This window comes from Cricetulus griseus, chromosome 4 (assembly GCF_003668045.3).
Source record: "Cricetulus griseus strain 17A/GY chromosome 4, alternate assembly CriGri-PICRH-1.0, whole genome shotgun sequence".
Classification (NCBI taxonomy): domain Eukaryota; kingdom Metazoa; phylum Chordata; class Mammalia; order Rodentia; family Cricetidae; genus Cricetulus; species Cricetulus griseus.
The window spans coordinates 103080304-103105151 of NC_048597.1; the positions used below are offsets into that span (position 1 = coordinate 103080304).

Below are 24848 nucleotides of genomic sequence, written 5' to 3' on the forward strand. Positions count from 1 at the left end.
TTCTCTGGCCAGTGAGCTCCCAGCATGTGCCTGTTTCTGTGCTCGCCCAGGGCTGGAGTTTCAGCTGCACCTGGCTCTCCACAGGGATCTTTCACTTGTTTATCCAGAAACCTCTTTACCCACTGAGTCATCTGGGTAAGGGATATATTTTGTTGTTGAGGCATAGATCAATGGTAGCCCATTTGCCTAGCATGTGTGAGGCCTTGGGCTCAATCACTAATACAACACACACATAAAAAAATTAATTTCGGGGCTGGAGAGATGGTTCGTGGTTAAGAACACCAACTACTTTTCAAAGGACCCAGGTCCAATTGCCAGCACCCATGTAGTAGCTCAGAGCCATTTATAAGCCAGTTGCAAGGGTTCTGTCACCCTCGTCTGGCCCCTATGGACGCACACATATGGTGCACAGACATACATTCAGGCAAGCCTTTATACACCTAAAATAAATAAAATAAAATAATGTTTAAAAATAAAAATAAATATTTGTATAACTTTTTTAAATATAGAAAATAGGACTGTAGGCTGAGAATGTTATTTTGGTTGAATCTTTGCCTGCCATGCACCAATGCCTGGCTTGAATCCCCAGCACCATATAACCTGGCTGTGCTAGCTTTTACCTGTAATCCCAGCACTTTGAATGTGGAGGGAGGAGCTTCAGAAGTTCAGGGTTATCCTCAGTTACATAGCAAATTTGAGGCTAGCCTGCCTCAAAAACCAAAACAAAACAAAGTTATTAGGGACAATCACTTAATATTTTGGTGAATTCTCTTTCTATTGTTTATTTTTAAACAAAAAATTGACATTCTGTGGTATAAATATGTACCTATATGTATGGCAGCGTTAAACTGTACACACACATATGTAGTTTAGTGAGGGAATGTTTACACACATAGTATCAGTATTTTAAGTTTCCACTGTTTTGTGAGCTTGGTGGTAAAAAACTCAGTGATGAGCCTTTAAGAAGCAGGGACCCAACTGGCTCCTCCCCCAGCATCCCTCAGCTGGTGCCTTCTGGAGCATTTGGCTTTAGAGACCCAGCTGTCCTGAGCATCTCTGTGTGTGTGTTGTATACTTTTCTGTTTCCATGGTTCAGAGTCCAAGTAGAATGACTGTGGCTGAGACAATGAGCTTTCAGGTCCTGTTGCCAGCCAGATGTGACACACTCACCTGTGATCAATGGTCAGGAAAGCCTGTATAGCCCATATAAAAGTGTTTCTTGAGCTGGTGGTATGTTGTCCCACTGTTCTGGAGGCTGAGCCCAGGGATTCAGGCTTGACAGGTTTTCTGTAACCTGATAATAGTTACCTTTTTTTTTTTAATTCTTCTTTAGAGCTGTATTTTTATTTTGTTTTTTGTTTGTTTGTTTGTTTGTTTTTGATATAGGGTCTTCCCGTGTACCTCTGACCTGAAACTTGTTATGTAGACCAGGTTGGATTCAAATTCATAGAGATCCACCTGCCTCTAAATCTAGAGTGCTGGGATCAAAGGTGTTAATGACACATGCCCTGCCCTTATGGCTGTATTTTAGCAATATTCTTAGACACTGGTTACCCAAACTGGCCATCATATTAGAATTACTTTGAACACTTGTCAAGTAAGTGAGATGGATTCCTAACCCTCACCCCAGGCTGAGAGCCATAGACAGCAAGGACAGGGCAGGCAATGTAGGGTCTCATCTGCCCAGGGTCTTTCAGATATGCAGCCACCTGGAAAACCCTTGCCCCAGATACTGGCTCTAAGTGGCATTCCCCAAGGCTACCCACCATCAAGGATAGGGGCTCAACACACACTGCAGGATTATTGGTCAGGAATCCTCTTTGACTGTAAGTCACAGGTACCTAAGTCATGCCAGGCTTTGGTTCAAAGAATCCAAGTGTGAAGTAGACACAGTGTGCAGCTTAACCGAACCCAGAGCCTCAAATGCCATGCCAGGGAGCACCCTTCTCTCCGGGCCTCGCTTGCCTTTGTGTTGCCTTGGACTGTGACCTGTCCTCAATCCTGCCTGTGCCTAGGAGGCCACAAACACTAAAGAGCCTCCTTTCCAGAGCCCTGGTCACCACCTGGTAACACTGGGCCTGACCTCATCACTGTCCAGGAGGTGATAGTGCACAGTTTTAATCCTGAGTGCACAGCACTCAGGAAGCAGAGGCAGGCAAATAGATCTCTATGAGTTTGAGGACAGCCTGGTCTACAGAGGGAGCTCCAGGACAGGCTCTAAACCTACAGAAAAACCCTGTCTCAAATAACAACAACAACAGCAACAACAACAACAACAAAAGTTCTAGGTTATCCTCAGCTATGTAGCTAGTTCTAAGCTATCCTGGGCTACATAAGACTGCCTCAAAAAACCCCAAATGACAAAAAACATCACCTTGGGCTGGAGGCATAGCTCAGTGGTATGGGTCTTACCTGGCTGAGGTTCAGGTTTCCCGAAGCACCACCCCACTGTGCACACAAACACTTTTACTCTCTGGAGATGTTGTCTCGAGTTCCCGTGATCCAGATGTGCCCTACACCAGCACGCAGGCTTTGCTAGCTGATACATTCACTGCAGAAAACGTTTCTGAAGCATTGTTCTCAGATTTGTAGTGACTTTAAAGATTTTTAAAAAAGATTTTTTAAAAAATCTTTTCATGGCTTTTAAATTTCTTTATCTCTTGTAGACCAGGCTGGTCTCCAACTCACAGAGATCGGCCTGCCTCTGCCTCCCAAGTGCTGGGCATGCACCACCACGCTGGCTTTTAAATTTCTAAACCTGGTTCTGCTGAAGTCCACAGAATACTTCCTGTGCCTCTACTCCCCCACCCCCACCCCACTCCTCCTTCCTAAGAAGTTGTATGGAAAAGTTGGCCTTGCCAGCTTGGGCACACACAAGACCCAGGTGCAGAGCCAAGCCAGCCCCACCCCCAAGATTATGCAATATTCATATTTTTCTTATGTCATTATAACCACCTCTGGATTTAAAGCCAATGCAGTAAGCTCAAGTCAAATTTCATAAGAATACAGTCTTTCAGGCTGGAGAGATGGCTCAGAGGTTAAGAGCACTGGCTGCTCTTCCAGAGGTCCTGAGTTCAATTCCCAGCAACCACATGGTGGCTCACAGCCATCCATTATGAGATCTGGTGCCCTCTTCTGGTGTGCAGATATACATGGAAGCAGAATGTTGTATACATAATAAATAAATAAAATCTTTAAAAAAAAAAGAATACAGTCTTTCCCCAGAGTTTCTGCCCCCCCCTTCTTCTAAAGAAAGGTCCATGTGCACAGAGCACGCCTAGAGTGACTGGAGGGGGATATAAGCCTTCATTTTGTTTGTTTTGAATCTCCATGTAGCCTAGGCTAGCAGTCCACCAGCCCCAGTCTCTGGAGTGATAGAAATGATAGGGTATGTGCCACACCCTGTTTTAAGTGAACAGTGAGCAAAACATACACCGTTGTATAAGGAGCCAGAACTAAGTGTCCAGTTTCTATGGCTGGTGTCAAGAAAATGCCTCTAATGTCCTTCTGACTGGGGGGCAGCCTGTGCGCGGTGCTGGCTCCCCGCTCGATGGCAGCCCTCTTTCCATTTTGCTTACACAGCACTGTTTAATCAGGTCTGGGGTTTGTAGTGAATTAACATCAGTGCAACCTCTTTGTTCCATAAATTTAAGACTAATCCTGGTAGAAACATATGTGCCCCCAGCAAGCTCCCCAATAGCAGGCACTCAGCAAATGTTAATTGAATGAATGAGTAAATGAGCAAATGGCGCCCAGTGGCCTCATTCAGCTGCAAGGACGGAGAAAAAACTAGAATCCCTGACATTACTGTTTGGTCTCAGAATAATTACCAAGTTCCCTAACATGCCGGGAGAACTCAGGAACTTAGCATTGTACAGGAGTGTTTAGAGAGGAAATAAGTGATTGCCTGACTTTTCGTGTGTGTGTGTGTGTGTGTGTGTGTGTGTGTGTGTGTGTGTGTGTGTGTGTAAGCCATAGTGTGAATGTGGAGATCAAAGGACAAACTTGCTGGAGTTGGTTCTCTCCTCCTACCTTGTGGGTCCCAGGAATTGAACCCAGGTTGTCAGTCTTGGTGACAAGCACCATGAACTACTAGACCATCTCATCAGCACCAACAATTTTGCTTTAAGAATGTATCCTGGCTGGGCATGGTGGCACACATCTTAATCCCAGCACTTGGGAGACAGAGGCAGGTGGATCTCTGTGAGTTCGAGGTCAGCCTTGTCTGTGAGTTCCAGGACAGCCAGGACTCTGTTAACAGAGAATTTCCATCTCAAAAATACCATATAGACAGACAGACAGACAGACAAACAAAAAGTATCCTAGAGCCTGGAAAGATGGCTCAGAAGTAAAGATCACAGACTACACTTCCAGAATACCCAAGTTCAATTCCTGACACCCATATGGTGGCTCATGACCATCTGTTAACTCTAGTTCCAGGAGATTTGTTACCCTCTTCTGGCCTCTGTGGGTATCAGGCATATATGGGGCACACAGACGTAAGTGCTGACAAAATACCCATATACATAAACAATAATTTTTTTAAATTAAAAAGGGTGTATCCTTCAGAGAAAGTTTCGCACATATAAGATGATTACACAGGAAAGGGAGAGTTATTTCAGCAAAAAGTGAAAAAAAAAATTGAGAGTGGAGAGATGGTTCAGCAGTTAAGAGTGCTGGCTGCTTTTCCAGAGAAACCACGTTCAATTCCCAACACCCACATGGCAGCTCACAGCTGTCTGTAACTCCAGTTCCAGGGGATCTAGTGCCCTCTTCCAGCCTCTGAGGACACTAGGCACACATGTGGTGCACAGATATTACTGCATGCGAACCAGCACATAAAATATTTTGTTGGGCTATGGTGGCACATGCTTTTAATCCCAGCACTGGGGAGGCAGAGGAAGGTGGATCTCTGTGAGTTTGAGCCCAGCCTGGTCTACAGAGTAAGTTCTATGATAGACTCCAAAGCTACAGAGAAGCCCTGTCTCGAAAAACAAGAAAATTCATTTTTAAAAAATTGGAGTAATTAGAATGCTCAATGATGGGAGATGGGATCAATAAAATAAGGCGGGCCTATACTCAGGAGCCATTGAAAAGTGAAAGTGATGGGCTGGGCTTAGTGAAGTACTTGCATGGCATGCACAAATCAGGTGCATTCCTATAACCCCAGCACTCAGGAGGCAGAGGCAGGAGGATAAGAAAGAAATTTGGTGTTGACCTCAACTACATAGACTGAGGCCAGTCTGGGATACACCTTGAAACTCTGTCTTGAGGGAGAGTGATGGGGGAGGTCCTTCTGTATGCTGTGAATATATGTTTATCTTATTGGTTGATGAATAAAGCTGTTTCAGCCAATGGACAGGAAGGATGTCGCCAGGCAACAAGTATAGGCGGGGCTACCATACTAGGAGGAGGCTAGGAAGAGGAATGCAGAGAGGAGCTGCCTGGAAGACACCATGTAGCTACTGGGAAGGTACGATGCCCAGGCGTTCCCCAGTAAGATAAGGCCATATGGAAATACATAGATTAATAGTTATGGGTTAATAATTAAGAGAGAGATAGGCAGTAAGAAGCCTAAACCATTAGGGAAACAGTTTATAATTAATATAAACCTCTGCGTGTTTATTTGGGACTGAACAGCTGCGGGACTGGACAGAACAGAAACTTGGGTCTTCAGGAGAGCAACAGCAAGGGTAGGGGCTCTAGATTCTTTGATAATTGCTTGTATAGCCAGACTGGTAGTGCAGGCCTGTCGTCCTAACTTACTCAGGAGGCTGGGGCAGGATAATGGTAAGTTCAAGGCCTGTCTAGGCAACTCAGTTAGATTCTGTCTCAAAATGAACTTACTGGTATCTCAGTGGTAGAACATTTACTTAGCATGTGTGAGGGTCCAGGGTTCAATCCCCAGTGCCACCAAATAATCATAATTATCATTATTTATTACGAATCATGTGCCTAACCTGAAGGAACAGGTTGCAATCCTGTAATGACACTCATTTCTGGGGGATACAAGTCGGAGGGATACACTCTTGCTACTTTCTATAGCCTGAGGTCAACTGGGGTCTCTGGGATCAACTGAAACCAGACAGTGGTCTCATCTAGCAGGCTCAGGCCCTCCCAGTCTCTGCACTCACCCCAGGCTGGAGGCTCATCTCTTCCTCGCCTTGCATATAAACATGAAGCCCACTCCCTCAAGAGAAATCGCCAGAAAGGGTCACACATAACCTCATCTCATAGAAATTTACCTCAAACTGCACGTGACCACCTATTGTGGAGCTCCCTGGCCGGGCTCTCACCTTCTACTAACCCTGGCTCTTCCTACCTCATGCCGTGGGGGCCCTGGGGACAGCCTCATTCTTGGCTCTTCTATCTCACAGCACCATCAGCCCATCAAGGCCTATCCACGAAAAGCCTGCTTGCTTAACAGCTGAACCCTTCCCTCGCAGGCAGTGTGGTTGTGATGAGAGGAGGGGCTAGTAATACAGTTTTATATCATTGAGTTTTCTTAAATGACCAGCATATAGTTTGTATTGCTTTTGTATTCAGGACAGAACCCCAGGAGATAAAAACACAGGATCCCCTGAAAGCCTTGTGTGCTAATCTGTTAGAACTGGTCTCAGCTTGGGTAGAAATCGAAGCCAGTTGGTGCAAGCTCACCCCATGGAGGGGAGAAACTTGAGAACGAGATTATGTGGTGCACGTTTCCTTCTCTGATTAAAGCCCCCAGGGCCCTTGGGATGTTGGGTCCTGCTCTGAGAAGTAAATATCAGGTTATTCCCATCCTAAAAGTAAGAGAGGTGGCCTGATGTTCTAGGACTAGCCAACTGGGAGAGGCCTAGAGCCAGACATCACCCAGCGAGCTCCCTGCAGAAAGACTGCATGGCAAACGTAGTTATAGTGAGCATTTAAATAAATAAGTCTCAGAATGCCCGAGAGCCAGTGGATAAAGCAAGCAGGTGATGACACTGTAACACAATTGCAAAGCAGATGGGAGTCTTCTCTATTGCCCTCTCAGTGTGTACCTAGCACCTTGAAGGATGATGCCCTGTGGGGTTTGGTCCTCTCAGTAGCCTCGGGAAGCATGCAGGCCCTTGCTTTCTTTGTCCTGCCCATGTTACAGGTGGTAAAAGTGAGGCTTGGAGCAGGAAGGAAGCTTGCACTGCCACTCTGCTTCTGAGGACAGAGCCAGAGTTTGAACCACACAGGCTGAGCTCAGACCTGGTGTTCTGTGTTTACACATGTGCTCTGGTACAAAGAGGGAAGACAATCATGGAAGTGAAGACACTGATCCCTGCATGTCTCTGGAATTCTGGGGATGTTTGTTTGTTTCTGTGCTAGGCAAGCACTTGGCCACTGAACTCCACCTTGCCCAGGGCATGTGGTTTTCTTATGTCTCCATTGTTGGAAGCTCTCACAACAAGCATGCATTGCTCTCCACCAGCTTTGTGTCTATGAGGGACTGGATGGAGCACTGAGGTGGTGGGAAAAATATATTTTCTAAGATACCTGTGTTCTAGAATTGAACAGTTATGTTGCTTGCTTTTGCTATGGCTCTGCCTACATTAAAAAAAAAAAGTTGGCTGTAACTTAACACACACCATATAATGTAACTGTTTTCTGTGTGCAGTTAACAGAGGTTCTTCACAGAGCTGTGGAGTCATCAACCCTGTGCAACACAGGATATTATCATCCCCTAAAGAAACCCTGTGCCCATTATCAGCCACTTTCCACCCTCCTCCCCCAGCCCTGGCAACTGCCAATCTGTCTCTTGTCTGTTGCAGTCTTGTCTATTCTTGATTGCATAAAAATAGATCACATAGTGTGTGATATGTCTGGCTTCGTTCACTTGGCCTGGTGTGTTCAAGACTCATTCAGAACTTAGCATGTATCAGACCTCCATTCTTATATTTTTTTAGGATTTAATTTTTTTGTTTGTTTGAGACAGTATCTCTCTATGCAGCCCTGGCTGTCCTGGAGCTCACTCTGTAGACCAGGCTGGCCTTGAACTCACAGAGATCCACCTGCTTCTGCCTCCAGAATGCTGGGGTTAAAGGTGTGGATCACTATGTCTGGCTAACACTTTTGTTTTTGACTTATTTTTATGTGTATGAGTATTTTGCCTGCATGCCATTAGAGACAAGAAGGGGTTACAACCCCTGAAACTGGAACTTTGGATGGCTGTGAGCCATCATGTGAGTGCCGGGAACTGAACCTGGGTCTTCTGTAAGAACAAGAAATGTTCTTAAGTGCTGAGCAGTCCTCCAGCCACGTATCATTACTTTATTATTATTAATTTATTATGTTTAGTTTATTTGATTTTTCAATACAGGTTTTCTCTATGTAGTTCTGGCTGTCCTGGACCTCACTCTGTAGACCAGGCTGGCCTCAAACTCAGAGATCTACCTGCCTCTGCCTCCTGAGTGCTGGGATTAAAGGTGTCTGTTACTACTGCCTGGCTTCTTATTTTTTAATTACCTGTGTGCTTGTGTGTCTCTGTATGGGTTTGTGCACATGAGTGCAGTTGCTTATAGAGGCCAGAAGAAAGCATTACATCCTCTGAAAGAGTAGCAGGTACTTTTAACTGCTGAGCCTTCTCTTCAGCCCCCTTGATGGTGGTGGTGGTGATGGTGATGATGGTGGTGATGGTGGTTTTTCTTTTTAATTTTTTTTGGATTTGTTTGTTTTATTTACCCAAATGAGTATTTTGTCTACATGTATGTATGGGCACCACGCACATGCCTGGTTCCTATGGATGTCAGAAAAGGAGATTAAATCCACTGAAACTGGGATTGTGGATGATTACCGGCTACCATATGGGTGCTGGAATCCAGGTCCTCTGTAAGAATAGTCAGCATTCCTAAGAGCTGAGCCATCTTATCGATTCCCCTTTATTACTTTCATTGTTCAGTCCTGTGTATTTGCCACATTTTATTTGTCTATTCATGATTTGATGAGCATTTGGGGTTGTTCCTACCATTGCACTGTTATGAGTGAGCTATCATGAACACTCTTGTGCAGTTCTAGCACACTCCTGTGTGGATGGATAGCTTTCTGTTTCTCTTGTGCATGTGCTCTTGGGGAACTGCCTTGTCAGGTAGGAGTTTTGTATCTGTCTGTCAGGGAACTTTCTATCCCTGTTATTTCTTGACTGGAACCAGCATCATCTGGGTGCCTCAGGGTGTCCAGGACCTGATCAGAATTTCTGAGAGTGGTGAGCACCTAATTAGCTCACCCTCTTGGCTTTGGGGAAAAGCTACAGGACTTGGCATTCAGGCAAGAACATCTCTTAAAAACTAACAAGCATCCATGCTATGAAGACTGTCCCCACCATTACCTAGTAGCTGTGTCTGTCGTCTTGACAGACAGTTGCAATACTACAAGGTAGTTTGTCACTCTCAACATTACTGAAAGTCCCCATAAGTGCAGACATAGTGGTGCTGAGAAGAGCCACAGAAGTCATAAAGTGCTTTTACCTTCAATGGGAAAGATAAAAGTTCTCTGCTTTATATGGATAGAAGGGGCAGGCACAGTGCTTACTGAGCATGTGCAATACCGTAGGTTTGATACCTGTGCCCACAAAACCGTGGCGATAACAGAGACAAAGAAACATGCTGTAATGTCTATGGTGAGAACAGATCTTGTACCTGTGGGTTTTGAAGAGAATGTTTGTGCCTGTGCTGATGTCAAAGTGCATAAACTACAGGCATTCTGCATGAAAAGTGCCTCATTAATATTAACAAGCTGTGGCCATAGGAACTAGGTACGGTGGCACTTGTCCTCCCTGCTTGAAGGTGGAGGCAGAAGGATCAGAAGTTCAAGGTCATCCCCAGCTAAATATAGAGTTTGAGGCTAGCCTGGGCAACTGGAGACCTTTTCTGTAAGGTCTATGTTGGGGTTTAAGAGCGGAATGGAGCAGAAGTAGCAGAGGGGCTCAGGGGAATCTCCAGACACAGACATATAGAGAATCTGCCTGGCTGTGGTTCACCCTCTAGAGCCCACTCATCCCCTGCCCCAGATCAGTGTGAAATGGCTGGAATGGACAACCAGGAGAGGGAGAGATGTGTGGGTGACAAGCTGTGGTGAAGGGCTGACTCCCCTTGTCCAAGATGTTCTGGAGAGTTTTGTGTGACAGGAAGAGAGTGTGGGGAGTATGGAGAGTCCTCCAGCCCTGTGAGCCTATGACACTTTCACAGAAGGAAACATGGCGGCCACGCAGAGCCTTTCTCTGAAAACAGGAAAGGCCTCAGTTCAAGTGTGTCATATTCCTCTCCACTTAATAAGGAGCTTATAAAACTTAATTATAAAACATAATTCAAAAGCCCTCAGTGGCTTCCTGTGACTGACAACGGGGACTGTGAGCCAAAAGGGCTGTTCAGCAATGGGCTGAAGGGAAATGGTTCTGCGGGAAGGACTCAGGTCACCCCTGTGTTGTAGGGTCTGTGGTAGCAACACCAACAAGAGCCAACATGCTGCATGTCTAAAAGTTCAAAATTATTCACCGGGAGGTGGAGGCACACACCTTTAATCCCAGCACTTGGGAGGCAGAGGCAGGTGGATCTCTGAGTTTGAGGTCTGCCTGGTATATAGTGAGTTCCAGGATGGTCAGGGCTACACAGAGAAACCCTGTCTCACAAAACAAAAACAAATTATTCATCAGGTGAGAAATCATTAATAAATGTTCTACCTCAAACTAACGCTGAGTCAGTGCTAGATGCTGGGTCTCACAAGCTAGGGCAGGAGGTGGTTACTCCAAATGAGGCTTTTGCATTTTTTTTTTTTTTTTGAGATGGTTTCTTACTAAATATCCTTAGCTATCCAGGAACTCACTGTGGAGACCAGGCTGGCCAAAAACTCAGAGATCCTCATGTCTTTGCCTTCCCCAGTGCTTGGATTAAAGGCATGCACTACCAGTTCTGACTGATTTTTACTTTTAAGTATGTGTGTGTGTGTATGCAGGTGTGCTCAGAAGCCAAAAGAGGGTGTGTCAGGACCTTTGAAGCTGGAGCCACAGGCTTCAAACATGCATTCTTGAACTGAACTTGGGTCCTCTACAGAGCCCCAAGCACTCTTAACTGAGCCATCTCTCCAGTGCTGCTTTTGTGAATTCTAAGAGACTTTCCTCCATAGCCCATCACCACTTACTTCATTCATTTGCTCAAATATTCATTCATATGAAGCCGGGCTCTGTCTACACAAAGCAGCAAAGGAAGTAGAGTTGAAAGTCACTTGCTACAGCTTCCCAGGGGAACAGATGCAAACCCAAATGACCAGCTCAGGCAGTGCAGCTGCCACCTGTCCTTGCTCTGCTGAAAGCCACAGGCTTGGTGCTGACTCTTTTCCGCATGAATGTCACCTTTGTGGAACCCTCCCCCACAGTCAAGAACAGTGGTTCTAAGCTTAGATTCCCTTGAGGGTGTGTTAACAGGGTATTCTCATCCCCAACTCCTAGCTCACTGAGTCAGTAGGAGTGCCCGCTTGTTAGCAAGGCCTGAGCAGTTGGAGAACCCTCGCCTTAAAGACAGGCTTCACAACCTCAGTCATACTTCAAATAGTGTGACTTTTAAACAGTATGACTGACTCTGTGCCCCAAACTAATGAAATTGGGGTCTCTGGGCACAGGAGCTGCCCTCAGAACTTGGAAAACTCTCCATGCTGATGGACTGGACCTCTGCCTCAGTGGATGATGGACTAAGGGAGAATACCATAGAAGACCGGGCTAATGACAGCAAAGCATTCTATGTGGTCATCTGGGCCACCTGAATCTCCAGAGTCACCTTCACTGTACAGCATGCCGAAGAGACTGGGTGGGCCACATCTATCCTTTCTAAGCACAGACCTCATTTTGACATGCTGCAGAACCTGCCAGCAGAGAGGCCCGAGAAGGAATTGTGGGGGTGCCAAGCTGCCAACTTATTATGTGTGAATGGTGTGTACATGTGGAGGTCAGAGGACAACTTTCTAGATTCAGTCTCTCACCAGGGATTGAACTCAAGTAGTCAGGCGTGTGTGGCAAGCCCTTTTACACTCTGAGCCATGTCGCCACCCCAAGCAGTGATTGTTAGAGGGAGAAGAAGCAAATCACTTACCGAGTGCTCTGTGCTGCCGATGCTTGTGAGATCTTGGGACGCTCTGGGTGTGACTAATGCAGACATTTCAATTCCCTTTGTCATCATAGTCCCATACTTAGGAATTGAGCTAAATCATATATTCCAGCAGTAATATATATGTATTATCATTTATATATACTTATTACTTATAAATCTGATCCTATGTGATTAACATAGAATTATAATTTATATTGTAATTACATGAATTCTAATTAGTAAGCACATAGAAAATATAATAATCACGGTATAATTACTGTCTTGTTCAGTCCCTACCCTGTGCAGACACTTTACTTGTATGCTTCAAAACAACCCCGTGCGGGCTGGAGCTGCAGCTGAGATGGCAGAGCACTCACCTAGCATGCAGGATGGCCTGGGTGAGACCCCAGCACCACATAAACCAGGCATGCTGGCACATGCCTCTGAGGTCAGAAGTTCAAGGTCAGGCTCCGCTGCATAGCAAGATGGAGCTACATGAGGCCCTGTCTCAAAAAAATCCACAAAAATAAAACCCAGACTAAACAAAGCACAAACCTCCCCACTATGTATGTGTTATGCTTTGTTCTACTCTCTCAAGATAAGAAAGTTGGAAATAAGTAGTATTAACTCATTCAAAAAGCCATACACAGAAAATGGCAGTGTTGGAATTTGAAGATAGATTTTTCTCTGAAGCTGTCACTTAACTATACTCTCTACTAAGTAAGTGGTCGTGTGTATATATCTTAACAATATTAAAATTCTTAAAATTTTTACATTTTATCTTTTAAAAATGTTTGTTTCACATGCACGTATATTTGTACATCTCTTATGTGCCTGGTGCCCACAGAGGCCAGAAAAGGGCATTAGATCCTCTGGAACTAGAGTCACAGTCAGTTGTAAGCCACCATGTGTGTGGTAGGAACCAAACCCGGGTCCTCTGCAAGAGCAGCCAGTGCTCTTAGCTATTGAACCGTCTCTCCAGCCCTGATACTATTAAAATTATTAAAACTGGAACTGGAGAGATGGCTCAGTGGCTAAGAGCTTACAGTTAAGAGTTACTGCTCTTGGAGCTGGAGAGATGGCTCAGCAGATAAGGGTACTGACCGATTTTTTTATTTTTTGGTTTTTCAAGACAGGGTTTCTCTGTGTAGCTTTGGAGCCTATCCTGGCACTCGCTCTGGAGACCAGGCTGGAACTCACAGAGATCCGCCTGCCTCTGCCTCCCGAGTGCTGGGATTAAAGGCGTGCACCACCAACGCCTGTATAATCTAAGGTGCAGCTGTGCAGTTGTGTCAAATGTAACCCCAGTAAATGTTATGCAGCAGTGTCCCCATACAGTGCATACACAGTTTCAGTTACAGTTCCTCGTAACCAATAATGCTATTTATTTCCCAAGAGCTCGGGCTGCCAGCATCTAGCAGTTCTACTTCACACATAGGGAAAAATGGTCACACCTTTTTCCCTCCAACACGACACATGTATCTAAGCAGCAGATTTCTGCAAGGGAAAGAATGAAAACGGAGGCCCCAGCAGGCTGTAATTGTTCAGAGAACAGCTTGAGAGCAACAGGTTTTAAATGATCTTTTTTTTTTTTTTTTTTTTTTTTTTTTTTTAAGTATCCCTAAAGTGAAAGTAAATAACCCCTGGTTTGGAGACACATGCTCAAGTAACAAACCCATATAAGCCAGTGAGGTGGTGAGAATGGAAAGTCTAGATAATGTTTCCACGAAGCGTGAGATTCATGATGTCTCACGAAAGCCACGCATGGAGGAAAGAGAGGTGCGGATGACTTTCTTCTTTAGTTAGTTGGTGGCTTTAAAAATCATAATAAAAAATGAGTAACTGGCTGGAGGCAGTTGGATTGCAAGCAGTTTTAACTTTTATTTAACAGCTTTGCTGTTTTATTTAACAGCAAAAATTAAAATTAAGTCAGACATGGTGGCCCCTATCTTTAGTCCCAGCACTCTGGAGGCAGAGGCAGGAGCATCTATGAGAGTTTCAGGTCAGCCTGGTCTACATAGTGAATCCCGGGCAAGTCAGGGCGACTCAGTGAGACCCTGTCTCAAATAGAATAATAAAAAAATAAAATTAAGATTAAAAACAGCAAAATGTGTGTGACTGGCAAGATGGCTCAGTAGGTAGAGGTGCTTAGTTGTGAGCCTGATGACCTAGGTTCAGTCTCTAGGATCCATGTGGTAGAAGCAGGGCTTAATGCCAGGAGGTTGACCCTGGGTCCTCCATATGTACACCATGGTGTGTGTGTGTGTGTGTGTGTGTGTGTGTGTATGTGGTGTGTTCACAGAGGCCAGAAAAGGGCATTGGGTCTGGAATGACAGGGTGTGAGCCACCAAATGTGAATGCTGGAACCAGCATAGGTCTTCTGTAGGAGCAGCAAGCAGTTTTAACCTCTGGGCCATCTTGCCAGTCCTTTTTCCATGCTCTTAGTTCTGTTTCAGCGTAGTGTCTGTTCTGCCATTATGCCAGAGCCACGCTATGTTCATGGCTGTAGGCTGGTAGTGAGCTTTGAAACTGAGAAGCTTTAGTCCATTGTATCCCTACAATTTTGTCTATTCTATTTTTTCTACTATTTTATCAATTCTTGAATTAATTTCAGAATCTGCTTGTCACTTTCCACAATAATAAAAAAGCTAGCTGAGGTTCAGGACTCTGTCCCATTGTTTTCTGGTAGTGCTGAGGGTGGAACTCCAGGTCCGGGACGTGCCAGGCAAGTGACCTTTATCAGCCTGGAGTGCAGTCACCTTAGCACTATTGAGTCTTCCAAGCACTGAATAAGGACCTCTTTCCATTAATTTGTGCTTTTCTCAATGTCAACATTATTTAGTTTTTAGAGCTAATTTTTAAAAAATTATTCCTAAGTATTTATTGAATTTGATGCTACTAGAAATAAAATTATTGGGCTGGTGATATGGTTCTGCAGATAAATGTCAAACCCACATGGTGTCCTCTGTTCTTCATGTGTGCCCTGGGGCTCACATGTACCCATACATTACACTACACACACACACACACACACACACACACACACACACACACACACACAATGCACACATACATACTCATGCATGCATTTAAAAAAAGAAATGGGATTATTTTCTTAATCTTCATGGTGTTCATTGTATGAAAATAAAATCGACTTTGAAATATTGAACTTCTTATTTTATGTGTGTGAGTGTTTTACCTTCATGTATGTATATGCACTATGTGTGTGCAGTGCCTGCTGAGGTTAGAAGAGGGCGTCAGAACTGGAGTTATGGATGGTTACAAGCTGTCATGTGGGTGCTGGAAACCAAACCCAGGTCCTCTGTAAGAGCAGTTACTGATCTTAACTATTGTGCCATCTCTTCAACTCTGATTTTCACATATTGATATCATGCCCTGAAATATCACTGAAACTTTTTACCAGTTCTAATAGATTTTAGTGAATTTCTTATAATCCTTTTCTTTCTTTTTTTTTTTTTTATGAGACAAGGCCTCACTATGCAGCTCTGGCTGGCTTGAAACTCACTGTGCAGACCAGACTGGCCTTGAACTCACAGAGGTCCACCTGCCTCTATTTCTGCCTCCTGAGTTTATCACCACAGCTAGCTATATACTAACTTTAAAAATTCATTTAACAAAAGCAATTTACTTTGGTGTAAGTCACATATTTGAGTTGCTCTTTGAAATACGTATTCAGCTAAACTTATTTTTAAATTATTGTAGGTTCTATCTTCATAGTTTTGGAAGTACTCTTTTTGCTTGTTTATTAAAACAGCATCTTGCTATCTAGCCCTAGCTAACATAAAACTTGCAATGTGGGCACAGATTGGTCTCGAACCTATGACAACCTTGCTGCCTTTGTTTTCTGACTATAAGGAAACAAGTGTATACCACCAAGCTTGGCTAGATTCTACCCTTAAAACAAACTGACACGTATCTCAGGGTGAGGAAGTAGTTGATCCTCAGGGTGAAAAGTGACATAGTAGAATAGTATTTGTGACAGTCTACATGGTATGGACAGTGTGACATCTTCAGGGCAGGACAAAGTGCCATGGACTGAGTGGCTTAAAAACAGAAGTGGGGGCTGCAGAGATGGCTCAGTGGTTAAGAGCACTGGCTGCTCTTCCTGAGGACACGAGTTCAATTCCCAGTACCCACATCAGGTGGCCTACAACTGCCTGTTGTTACAACTCCTTACAACTCCTCACATATGTGACCTCTGTAGACACTTGCATTCATGTGCACATACTTCCTACATACATGGACATAATGACAATAAATCTTTAAAAAAACAAAACAAAAGAAGTTAGGGACTGCAGAGATGGCGGGGGTGGAGGGTGTTAAGAGTGCTTGCTGTTCGTGCAGAGGACCAGATTTGGTTCCTGTACCATCAGGTCGCCTCACAGCCACCTGTGACTCCAGCTCCAAAGGGTCCACGTCCTCTTCTGGCATACACAGGTGCCTGCATTCACACATGTATACAGAGAGACACACACGCATAGACATAATTTCAGAAAGTAAGCCTTCTAAAACGTTATTTATTTATTAGTATATTTTATTTTAATGCAAGGACTGAGTCCAGGGTGCTAGAATGTGCAAAAACAACAAAATTTTATCCTCTGATAGAATATAAAATCAGTATCATCAGTGCCATATGCTCCCTGTTACAGCTGTCGGGTTGGGGCTCCTCCTACGTTCTGACACTTGCATTCTGTTTCCTGACCAGGAGGAAACAGGTGTGCATGGAATCACCCTGTGTGGCTCCAAGCTGTAATGGCACAATGATGGGCATATTGGATTGAAAGCCACCCTACTCCAGCATGACCTCATTTTATAATTACATCTGCCATGACCCCATTTCTTACACGGTCCCCAGTTTAGGGCTTCAGCATCATTCCTAGGAGGACATAGCACAGGCCTCTCTCCAGTTTTCAGGAGCAGCATAGCCAAGTATCTTTTGTGTGAACCACAGTCTTTGTTTTATTTTCTGTTCTTTCTCTAGATTGATGACATGTTTAATGAAATCAAGTTTAGCGAATACGTGGACACTGGGAGGCTGATCGACAAAATCAACTTACCTGATTTCCTCAAAGTTTATCTCAATCATAGGCCACCTTTTGGGAACACCTTGGCTGGCATCCAGAATAGCTTTAATGTGCTGGGTTTCACCAATTCCCAAGGGGAAAAGGCTATTCGGAGAGAGGATTTCCTGAACTTACTCCTCACTAAAGGTAATATTCAAGCAAGGACATCTGGTGGCATCCTTGAGCCATTCCCAGCAGAGAAGGCCCCATTAAAGCAGGAGGGCATGTGGGGATCTCCATCTGTTATGATGAACTGCCATGTGACAGGGTGTCACCCTCCAGGGTCATCTCGTACTGTCTTGTGTATCTGACAAAGATGGGCTAATGAGAAGGTCCCTGACCTAGAAATGAGAAACATGGGACTCACAGGCCTGCAAGATGACACAGTGGGTAAAGGTGTTTGCCACAAAGCCTGATGACCTGAGTTCAACACCCAGAACTCACATGGCAGAAAAAGTTGTACTCTGACCTCCAAGCACAGGCCATGGCACATGCTCCCTTTCTTCATCCACAATAAATAAGTAAAAGTGCAAAAACATATGTAAAGAAAAGTGTGCTTCTCACTCAGCTTCCCAAGACTTCTGGTCTCAGCATGCTCATGTACTGTTTTGTAGCCCAGGCAAGTCTTGAATTGTTGTTTTGTAGCTGAGGCTAGCCTCTTCATCCTCCTGCCTCAACCTCCCTAGTTCTCTCTCGGATTGGAGGCATACACCCAGCTTGACTTGTAAAATGGGGAGGTGTTTGCCAGTTTATCAATCTCCTTGGGCTATAATAAGGTCAGGATGGTTTGTGATGTCAAGACCACACCTCCTGTGTGAGGGCCTTGAACTGTCTTGCATACCTGGCAAGTATGAGGCTTTTTTATCGAAGTCAACCTGGGAGGGCTCTGAGAAGACAGAGCTTGAAATAACGCAGAGTCCAACCTTTGTGATGGCATTGCCTTGCCTCTTTCTACAAGCCCCAACATCTTCTCCCTGCTTTGGAACACCACATAAGGAAGTATTGTGACAGAATAGTACTCTATGGGTCATCCTATCTAAAGAATGACAGAGTACATCTTTTTAAGCTCTCTGGGCCAGTGAGATGGCTCAGCGGGCAATGTGCTCACTGCTAAGGCTAGGGACCCAAGTTTAGTCTCTAAGACCCACAGAATGTCAGGAGAGAACAGAAGCTGTTCTCTGACCTCTGAACATGCACCATGTCGGGTACACACGGGCATACACACACACACACACACACACACACACACACACACACACACACACACACAAATGTAAAATTTAAAAAGAGAGAGCTCTTTTTAAAGCTCTTTTTAAAGGGGTGGCACACAGCTGTAATCCTGGCACTGGGGAAGTCCAGGCAGAAAGATGGAAAGTTCCCAGCAGGGCTGGAGGTGTAGCTGAGTTGTAGATTGCTTGCCTAGCTAGCTTGCTGCAAGCCCTGGGTTGGATCCCCAGTACTGCGTAAACCAGGTCTGGTGGCCCAATTCTGTAATTCCTCTGCACTTGGGAGGTGGAGGCAAGAAGATTGGGAGTTCAAAGGTCACCCTAACTTTATAGAGTTTGAGGTCAGGCTGTGATACAGGAGACTCAGCTTCACAACAAACAAACAAAAGACCTTCTTATAGTTCTCAACCCCAATGTCAGAGCCCCAGGGCTAACCAGACTCCTTTTACCCCCCCTCCCCCACGCCCAGGTGAGCACATGACAGAGGAGGAGATGTATGACTGCTTCTCCACACTGTTCGGCCTGAATCCTGAGGGGTGGAAATCGGAGCCTGCAGCCACCTCCGTCAGAGGTACTTGGCCTTTGTCTGGGCTTGTAGCTGCCACTCACTAATTTGTTATAGACTTAAGTATGTTTGTTCCTCCTGACTGGTGCAAGCCACTCTCCTTAAGACCCTGCACACAACAGAGTCAGTCTGCTGGGAATCCCATGAATAGACGATGAGGAGCCATTGAGCCAGTGATCCATGGCTATGTTTGCCAGATGAGAGCTCTGCTTGTTCTGTGATGTCTTCCTCGGTCATTTTCTCCTATATTCATGAAGACAGAACCTCTTGCCAAATCTGGGGCTCTTCAGTTATGGAGAGTCCACTCAGCTATCGCCCAAGCCTGGAGCTGGCTAGGAGGCCTCTCCGCTGATGGGCTTGTGTGGGTTCTGGGAATCTGAAGTCCATGACATCTCCCCGTCAGCTTCAAGTTCTCTGGGGTCATCCTAGCCTTGGGGTGTGCTTGATGTTGGGGGGGTGCTTTCCTCACATGCTTGGAGTCCTGGATTCTATTCCCAGCACCAAATGAATGAAAACTCCTTTTCCTCTTTTTGCTGTACCCCAAGCGTGCTCCACCTCTGCCTCTACTCAGCCAGTTTTCACTAACAGGTGTCACTAACAGCTCTTCCAGGCCTACTTAGGCTGGAAAATCTCTACCCACAAGCCCAGGGTGGTTGGTTGGTGGTCAAGCCTACAGCTTCTAAGACTATGGAAGCAAAGATTCCTGGCCTGTCTCCCTGCCACCTCTTCCTTTTAATGTCTAACCAGGTTTGCCAGATTAACATGTCTGTACTCCGTAATGACCTAGTTTGAAGAGTCAAAGGTGGCACTTAGCACAAAGTACTGCCTGCTTTTTCTTTTCTGTCAAGGCTCTCGTTGTATGTGTAGGGTGTTCTGCCTGAGTGTATGTCTGTGTTCCATGTGCATGCCTGGTGCCCAGGGAGGCTGGAAGAGAGCTCGGGGTCCCCTGGAAGTGGAGTTACAGATGGTTTAAGCCTTGGTGTGGAAGTTGAGCCACCACCCACTTTTGCCTTGTGTTGCTCCTTTGGGTTTTTGAGAACTCTCCCTCTTCTTAGGAGCTTCATCACCGCAAAGGCATTTGGTTTTCTTTTCTTGCCTGTCCAGATTCAGAAATCTGCCTGGAAAAAGAACTTCCAGACGAAATCACTGCAGAAATATTCACAACCGAAATTCTTGGCTTAGCCGTTTCCGACAGTTCCGGACAGTTGTTTGTGTGAAGTCACTGAGAATGTTGGCAGCACAAAGGACTTTGTGTGTGCTTGCACACACGAGAGTGTTTTTCCAAGAGTATTCCTTTTTCTGTATGTGCCTGCTCCCACCCTGATTTTTAGAGCATTTAGACATTAAAAACCAATTTCTCATAGGCAATGGAATATACAAAGGTGGACATTGTGCTGTCTGTGAGTGAGAAGAGTGGGCAAAGGTGGGAACAGTCACTGCAGCTGGATCCGCAGGCCTGATAGGGGTGGCTCAGCCTGTGGCAGGCCTTCCTCGTGGTATATATATTTCATGGACGTCATTGTCAGCCACTCATGCCCTTCCTTTGGAGTGCTGTCTGCACTGCTGGCCTCTGTGACGGGGAGGAGGTATTCTGGGCTCCTGGGAAGGCCAGACTATTTTCTTTCTCAGCAGAACACCCAAGCAGTTGTGCATGGCCATTCCAACGAGCACCACTGGCCATGCTTAACTCTGGTGGCAACTGTCAAAGAAAATGCAGAAGCAGTCTGAGTCCACGGACTGCACCTGGGCCAGAAGCCACAGAGCCTGGCTCCTTCATGAGACAACTGACAAGCATCGCTTCACCGCCTCACCCTCTGCTAGACTGCAGTGCACTCAATGGGCAAAAACAGCGACATTAAGGGGCATCTTTAAGTTTACAGTGATGTTTTGTTCCTACACTGTGGCATAATAAGGGAGGGCTATGGTCTGCTTTTAGAGTTTTCCCTCAGTTCTAAGGTCTCATTCCAGCAAGTGTCCCCAGTGTTACCCTCCATCAAACTCAGTCCAGTGTACTTGCCCACCCCCCGCCAGGGCCTTCTCTGTACACAGGAGCATTAAGGAAACATTTCCCTTGCGGGGGTGGGGAGGACATTTAAAATTTTTTTTCCTATTTTACATACATTGATGTTTTGCCTACATGTATGTCTGTGTGAGAGCATCAGAGCCCTTGCAACTGGAACTATAGACAGTTGTGAACTGCCATGTGGGAAGTGGGAATTGAACCCAGGTCCTCTGGAAGACCAAACAGTGCTCTTAACCATTGAGCCACCTCTCCAGTCCTGAGGAAACATTTCTGATCCTTTAAAGAACATTTTCCCTGTAGCCAATGAGAGAAACAGAACTGTATCCGTGTCTGTACGTGTGCACCAAGTCCTCCTCATGAGTCTGCAGTTGCAAGTTTGTCACACTGAGACTCTGGAATGGGGAACATAACCATCTTCCCCAAACCAGGCTGTGTCACGGTGACACTGGCGCAGGCGGCAGGAGCCAGGTTCTGCAGGCACCCGCTTGTCAGAGTGTGTCACTAGGGCTTTGCAACCTGGTTTATGCTTGTGCTTTAAAAAAAAAAAATCAGGGAAAAGAAACAAAAGCTTTATGAATCGATTTTGTAGCTGCTAAGGGCCTAGGAGATATATTACCAAGCTAGTTTAAAAGTTCCTGGGGACATTTTAAGGAACGGGAAACTCACAAATAACTTGTTCTCTTAAGAATAAAAAGACTGGAATTGGGCACAGGCCTGGACACCAGGCAGGACCTTCCTTTATCAAATCTGGCACCTTTTAATCTCAAAGTTCCTGACTACATATATTGCAATGGTTGTGAGCAAAATTGTCAGTGCCACTTGAACCAACCAGGGCTGGCGTCACTATCCATCAGTGGCAAGTTGGGATGAATGCTCCATGCTCATCCAGCCACAGAGAAGGAAGGCCAAGGTTGTGGCTGTGGACATTCCTCCAGGAAGACCAAAAGAGCCAGGGATGGCAGAATTGGTTTCGGTGTCCCACTCTTCCCATCCCAGCATGGCCAGGGTACCCTTCTACCTGGGACACTTCCAGCAGGTGACTTGATTATGTTGTCTCTTGGTATATTTGACGGAGGCAGAGTCAGTCAGCAGCTTCAGGCCCACTGATCCTGGGGATGGAGATAGTGTGGAGAGGCTCAGAAGTCACACAGCTTGTCAGTTCAGAGCAAAAGACAGAAACCTGAACACTAAAAACCTTACCAGAATGTTTCTTTGAAAAATGAGCCTTCTGGCTAGGAGGCTGTGTGTTACTGTGAGACTATGAATTCACAGACCTGTAGTGAGTGGTCTCCCAGAGCCACCTCTCCTCCCCAATGCCCGCCCATCCTCTCCATCCGGCCACCCATCCCTAGCTCTGAGCACTGTGAGTGCCTAGCGCAGCATTTGCACTGGAAACCCAGGGACTGGGTCTCTGGTCTCTTACTGTGTAGCTACCTGTGAGCCCTTGGGTGTGACTAAGCCCTTAGACCTCAGTTTTGTCCTGGGATAGCTCCTAGGGAGGTTGCGAGGATTGAAAGAGACAAAGTAGTCCTGGCACAGGGTACCACTCCCAATATTATTATTGTACCAGAGAACTGAGAAGTTGCCTGACAAGAATTAACTTCTCCAGGGACTGTGGTTTGAGCATCATAACATACCCACTCAGAAGGGGTCTCTCCTGGGTTAGAGCCTGGATCCCCAGTATTTGTAGAGTGACTGAGTGCACCAGAAACTTCAGTGTCCTTTACTGTTTATTTATTTGTTTTGTTTTTCGAGACAGGGTTTCTCTGCGGCTTTGGAGGCTGTCCTGGAACTAGCTCTTGTAGACCAGGCTGGTCTCGAACTCACAGAGATCTGCCTGCCTCTTCCTCCCGAGTGCTGGGATTAAAGGCATGCGCCACCAACGCCCGGCTTTGTTGATGGTTTTTATGTAGATGTTGATGTAGATGATGGCGTCTAACCCTGCCAAGCAAATGCTTTGCCACTGAGCCACACCCCAGCGTCTACAATAGCTGCCTTTTAGAAGGTGGGTTTTGCAACCTGGTATCACCACCTGCCTATGCTGCTTTGTCTGTGTCTTTCTCCAGTGAACATTCCTACGTTCAGACGCCTCGGCTTTCTGAGGATCTTAACCCATCCTAAGAAGGCTTTAAGGTGTTGCAAACCAAATTGGTTTTCTTTGAGACATTTGCATCCTGGAGCTGTAGCTCCCTGAGCCACAGGTGCTTTTGTCGTGACCATGTTCTCTAGGGGTTTGGCCAGCAAGTCCCCATAGGCAGCTGTTTCACAACCGACTGCAATAAACAGAGGGCCTTGGGAACCAGGATCAAATTGCCACCCTCCCTTCATGTTATTTAACTACCCTCTGCTATCTCCGATTGCAGGAAGATGAAGAAGAAAGGAGTCAGGGAACTGGCATTTAGATACACACCTGTAATCCTGGCAGGCGGCAGGCGGGAGGCAGAGGCAACACTGGCACAATGCCCCACATGTAGGAAGCAGCCTTCGTGGTGAGAAGAGGGCAGCAGATTTGCCTAGAACTGGAGTTAGATATGGTTGTGAGTCACCATGTGGGTGCTGTGAACTGAACCTTGGTCCTCTGGATGAGCAGCAGCCAGTGCTCTCTCTCAACCACTGAGCCATCTCCCAGCCCAAACCTAGGGCTTTTATGCGTGCTAGGCGGACTCCTTACAACTTAACTGCAACACCAACCCCTCATGTCTTCATTCATAAGCCAAGAACAAAGAACTTCATTGTTTACCCAATCCCGGGCTCCATGTATTTACTACACACCAGAGACTAATGCCAGAGTTAGCTGTCCCCTGTGAAGTGCCTGTCCTCTGTGAATAAGACAGGTGTGGCTCTTACCTCCTAGGGTCATGTGCTAAACAATTAGTCCCACTGTGCTGGGAAACAGGAGAGAAGTCCTGGGCCCCAGGAGACTGACATCAGAGAGGACTGTATTCTGCAGAAGTAGTCAGGGTGAACCATGTAGGAAAGGAGAGCACTCCAGACAGTGTGTCCCCAAGCTGGGAGCTAGGGAAGGGTGTGTGTGTGCGAGCACCTGCTCACAACCTGGGATGCTGAATTCTTCCTTGGTGCCTTGTCTTTTCACATGAGATCCTCCTATGTCTGAACAAGAATGTTGTTTTTATACACAGAAATGGCCAGGAGAACAGAGACCACCAAACGTTGTAAGTGGAAGCTTGCCCTGTCACTGGGTGTGTTCCCTTTCTCTCAATTTTACTGCATTTATTTTCTTATTTTGTGAGAGGAGACACATGCATACTAAGGTCAGAGGGCAGCTTGTAGGGGTCAGTGGGTTTGGGGTTCAAAATCGGGTCATCAGGTTCGACAGCGAACACCTTTACTTACTGAGCCGTATAAGCTGCAAGTAGTACCAACCCTGGAGCTGATGTGTTCTTCCGTGAAACTAAACTGAGGTCAAAACTCGAAGAGGATTTCAGTCCCAAAGGTCTTGAGTCCTTGATGGGTACCTATTCATTCTTTCAAGGTTTCCATGGATACCAACATTGTAGGTGATGCTGGGGAGTAACCCTAGGGCCTTGAACACCATACTAGACCACTGAGCCACACCCCCGGCTGAAAACTTTTTTTTTAATTCTTTGTTTGTTTGTTCTGTGTTGTTTACTATGCTGGGGATAGAACCAGGGCAGATGCCACCCTCAGATGCCCAAGCTAACAATGGCCTGTGTGCTACTGTGTTAGCGCTATTGTGTGCTACTGTGTTAGCGCTATTGTGTGCTACTGTGTGCTACATTGTGACAGCAAGCCTGGTCCTTTTCTTAAGAAGGTTACATTACAGAGAAACAGGCCTCTTGAGAGACCTGGGGTCAGGGCAGGGACAGTGCAGAGGAGGAAGGGATC

At 45.8% G+C, this 24848-nt stretch overlaps 1 protein-coding gene across 1 annotated transcript in view; it reads left to right on the forward strand.

Annotated features, from left to right (window-relative positions):
• Positions 1 to 20331, forward strand: part of Cfap251 (cilia and flagella associated protein 251) — a 75798-nt gene extending 55467 nt beyond the window's left edge. The window contains exons 20-22 of the mRNA XM_027414001.2: positions 17086 to 17314; positions 18863 to 18964; positions 20063 to 20331. Coding sequence (XP_027269802.2) covers positions 17086 to 17314; positions 18863 to 18964; positions 20063 to 20175 — 444 coding nt within the window. The 3' untranslated portion in view covers positions 20176 to 20331. The remainder of the gene's footprint in view (positions 1 to 17085; positions 17315 to 18862; positions 18965 to 20062) is intronic.
• The last annotated feature ends 4517 nt before the right edge of the window (positions 20332 to 24848 follow it).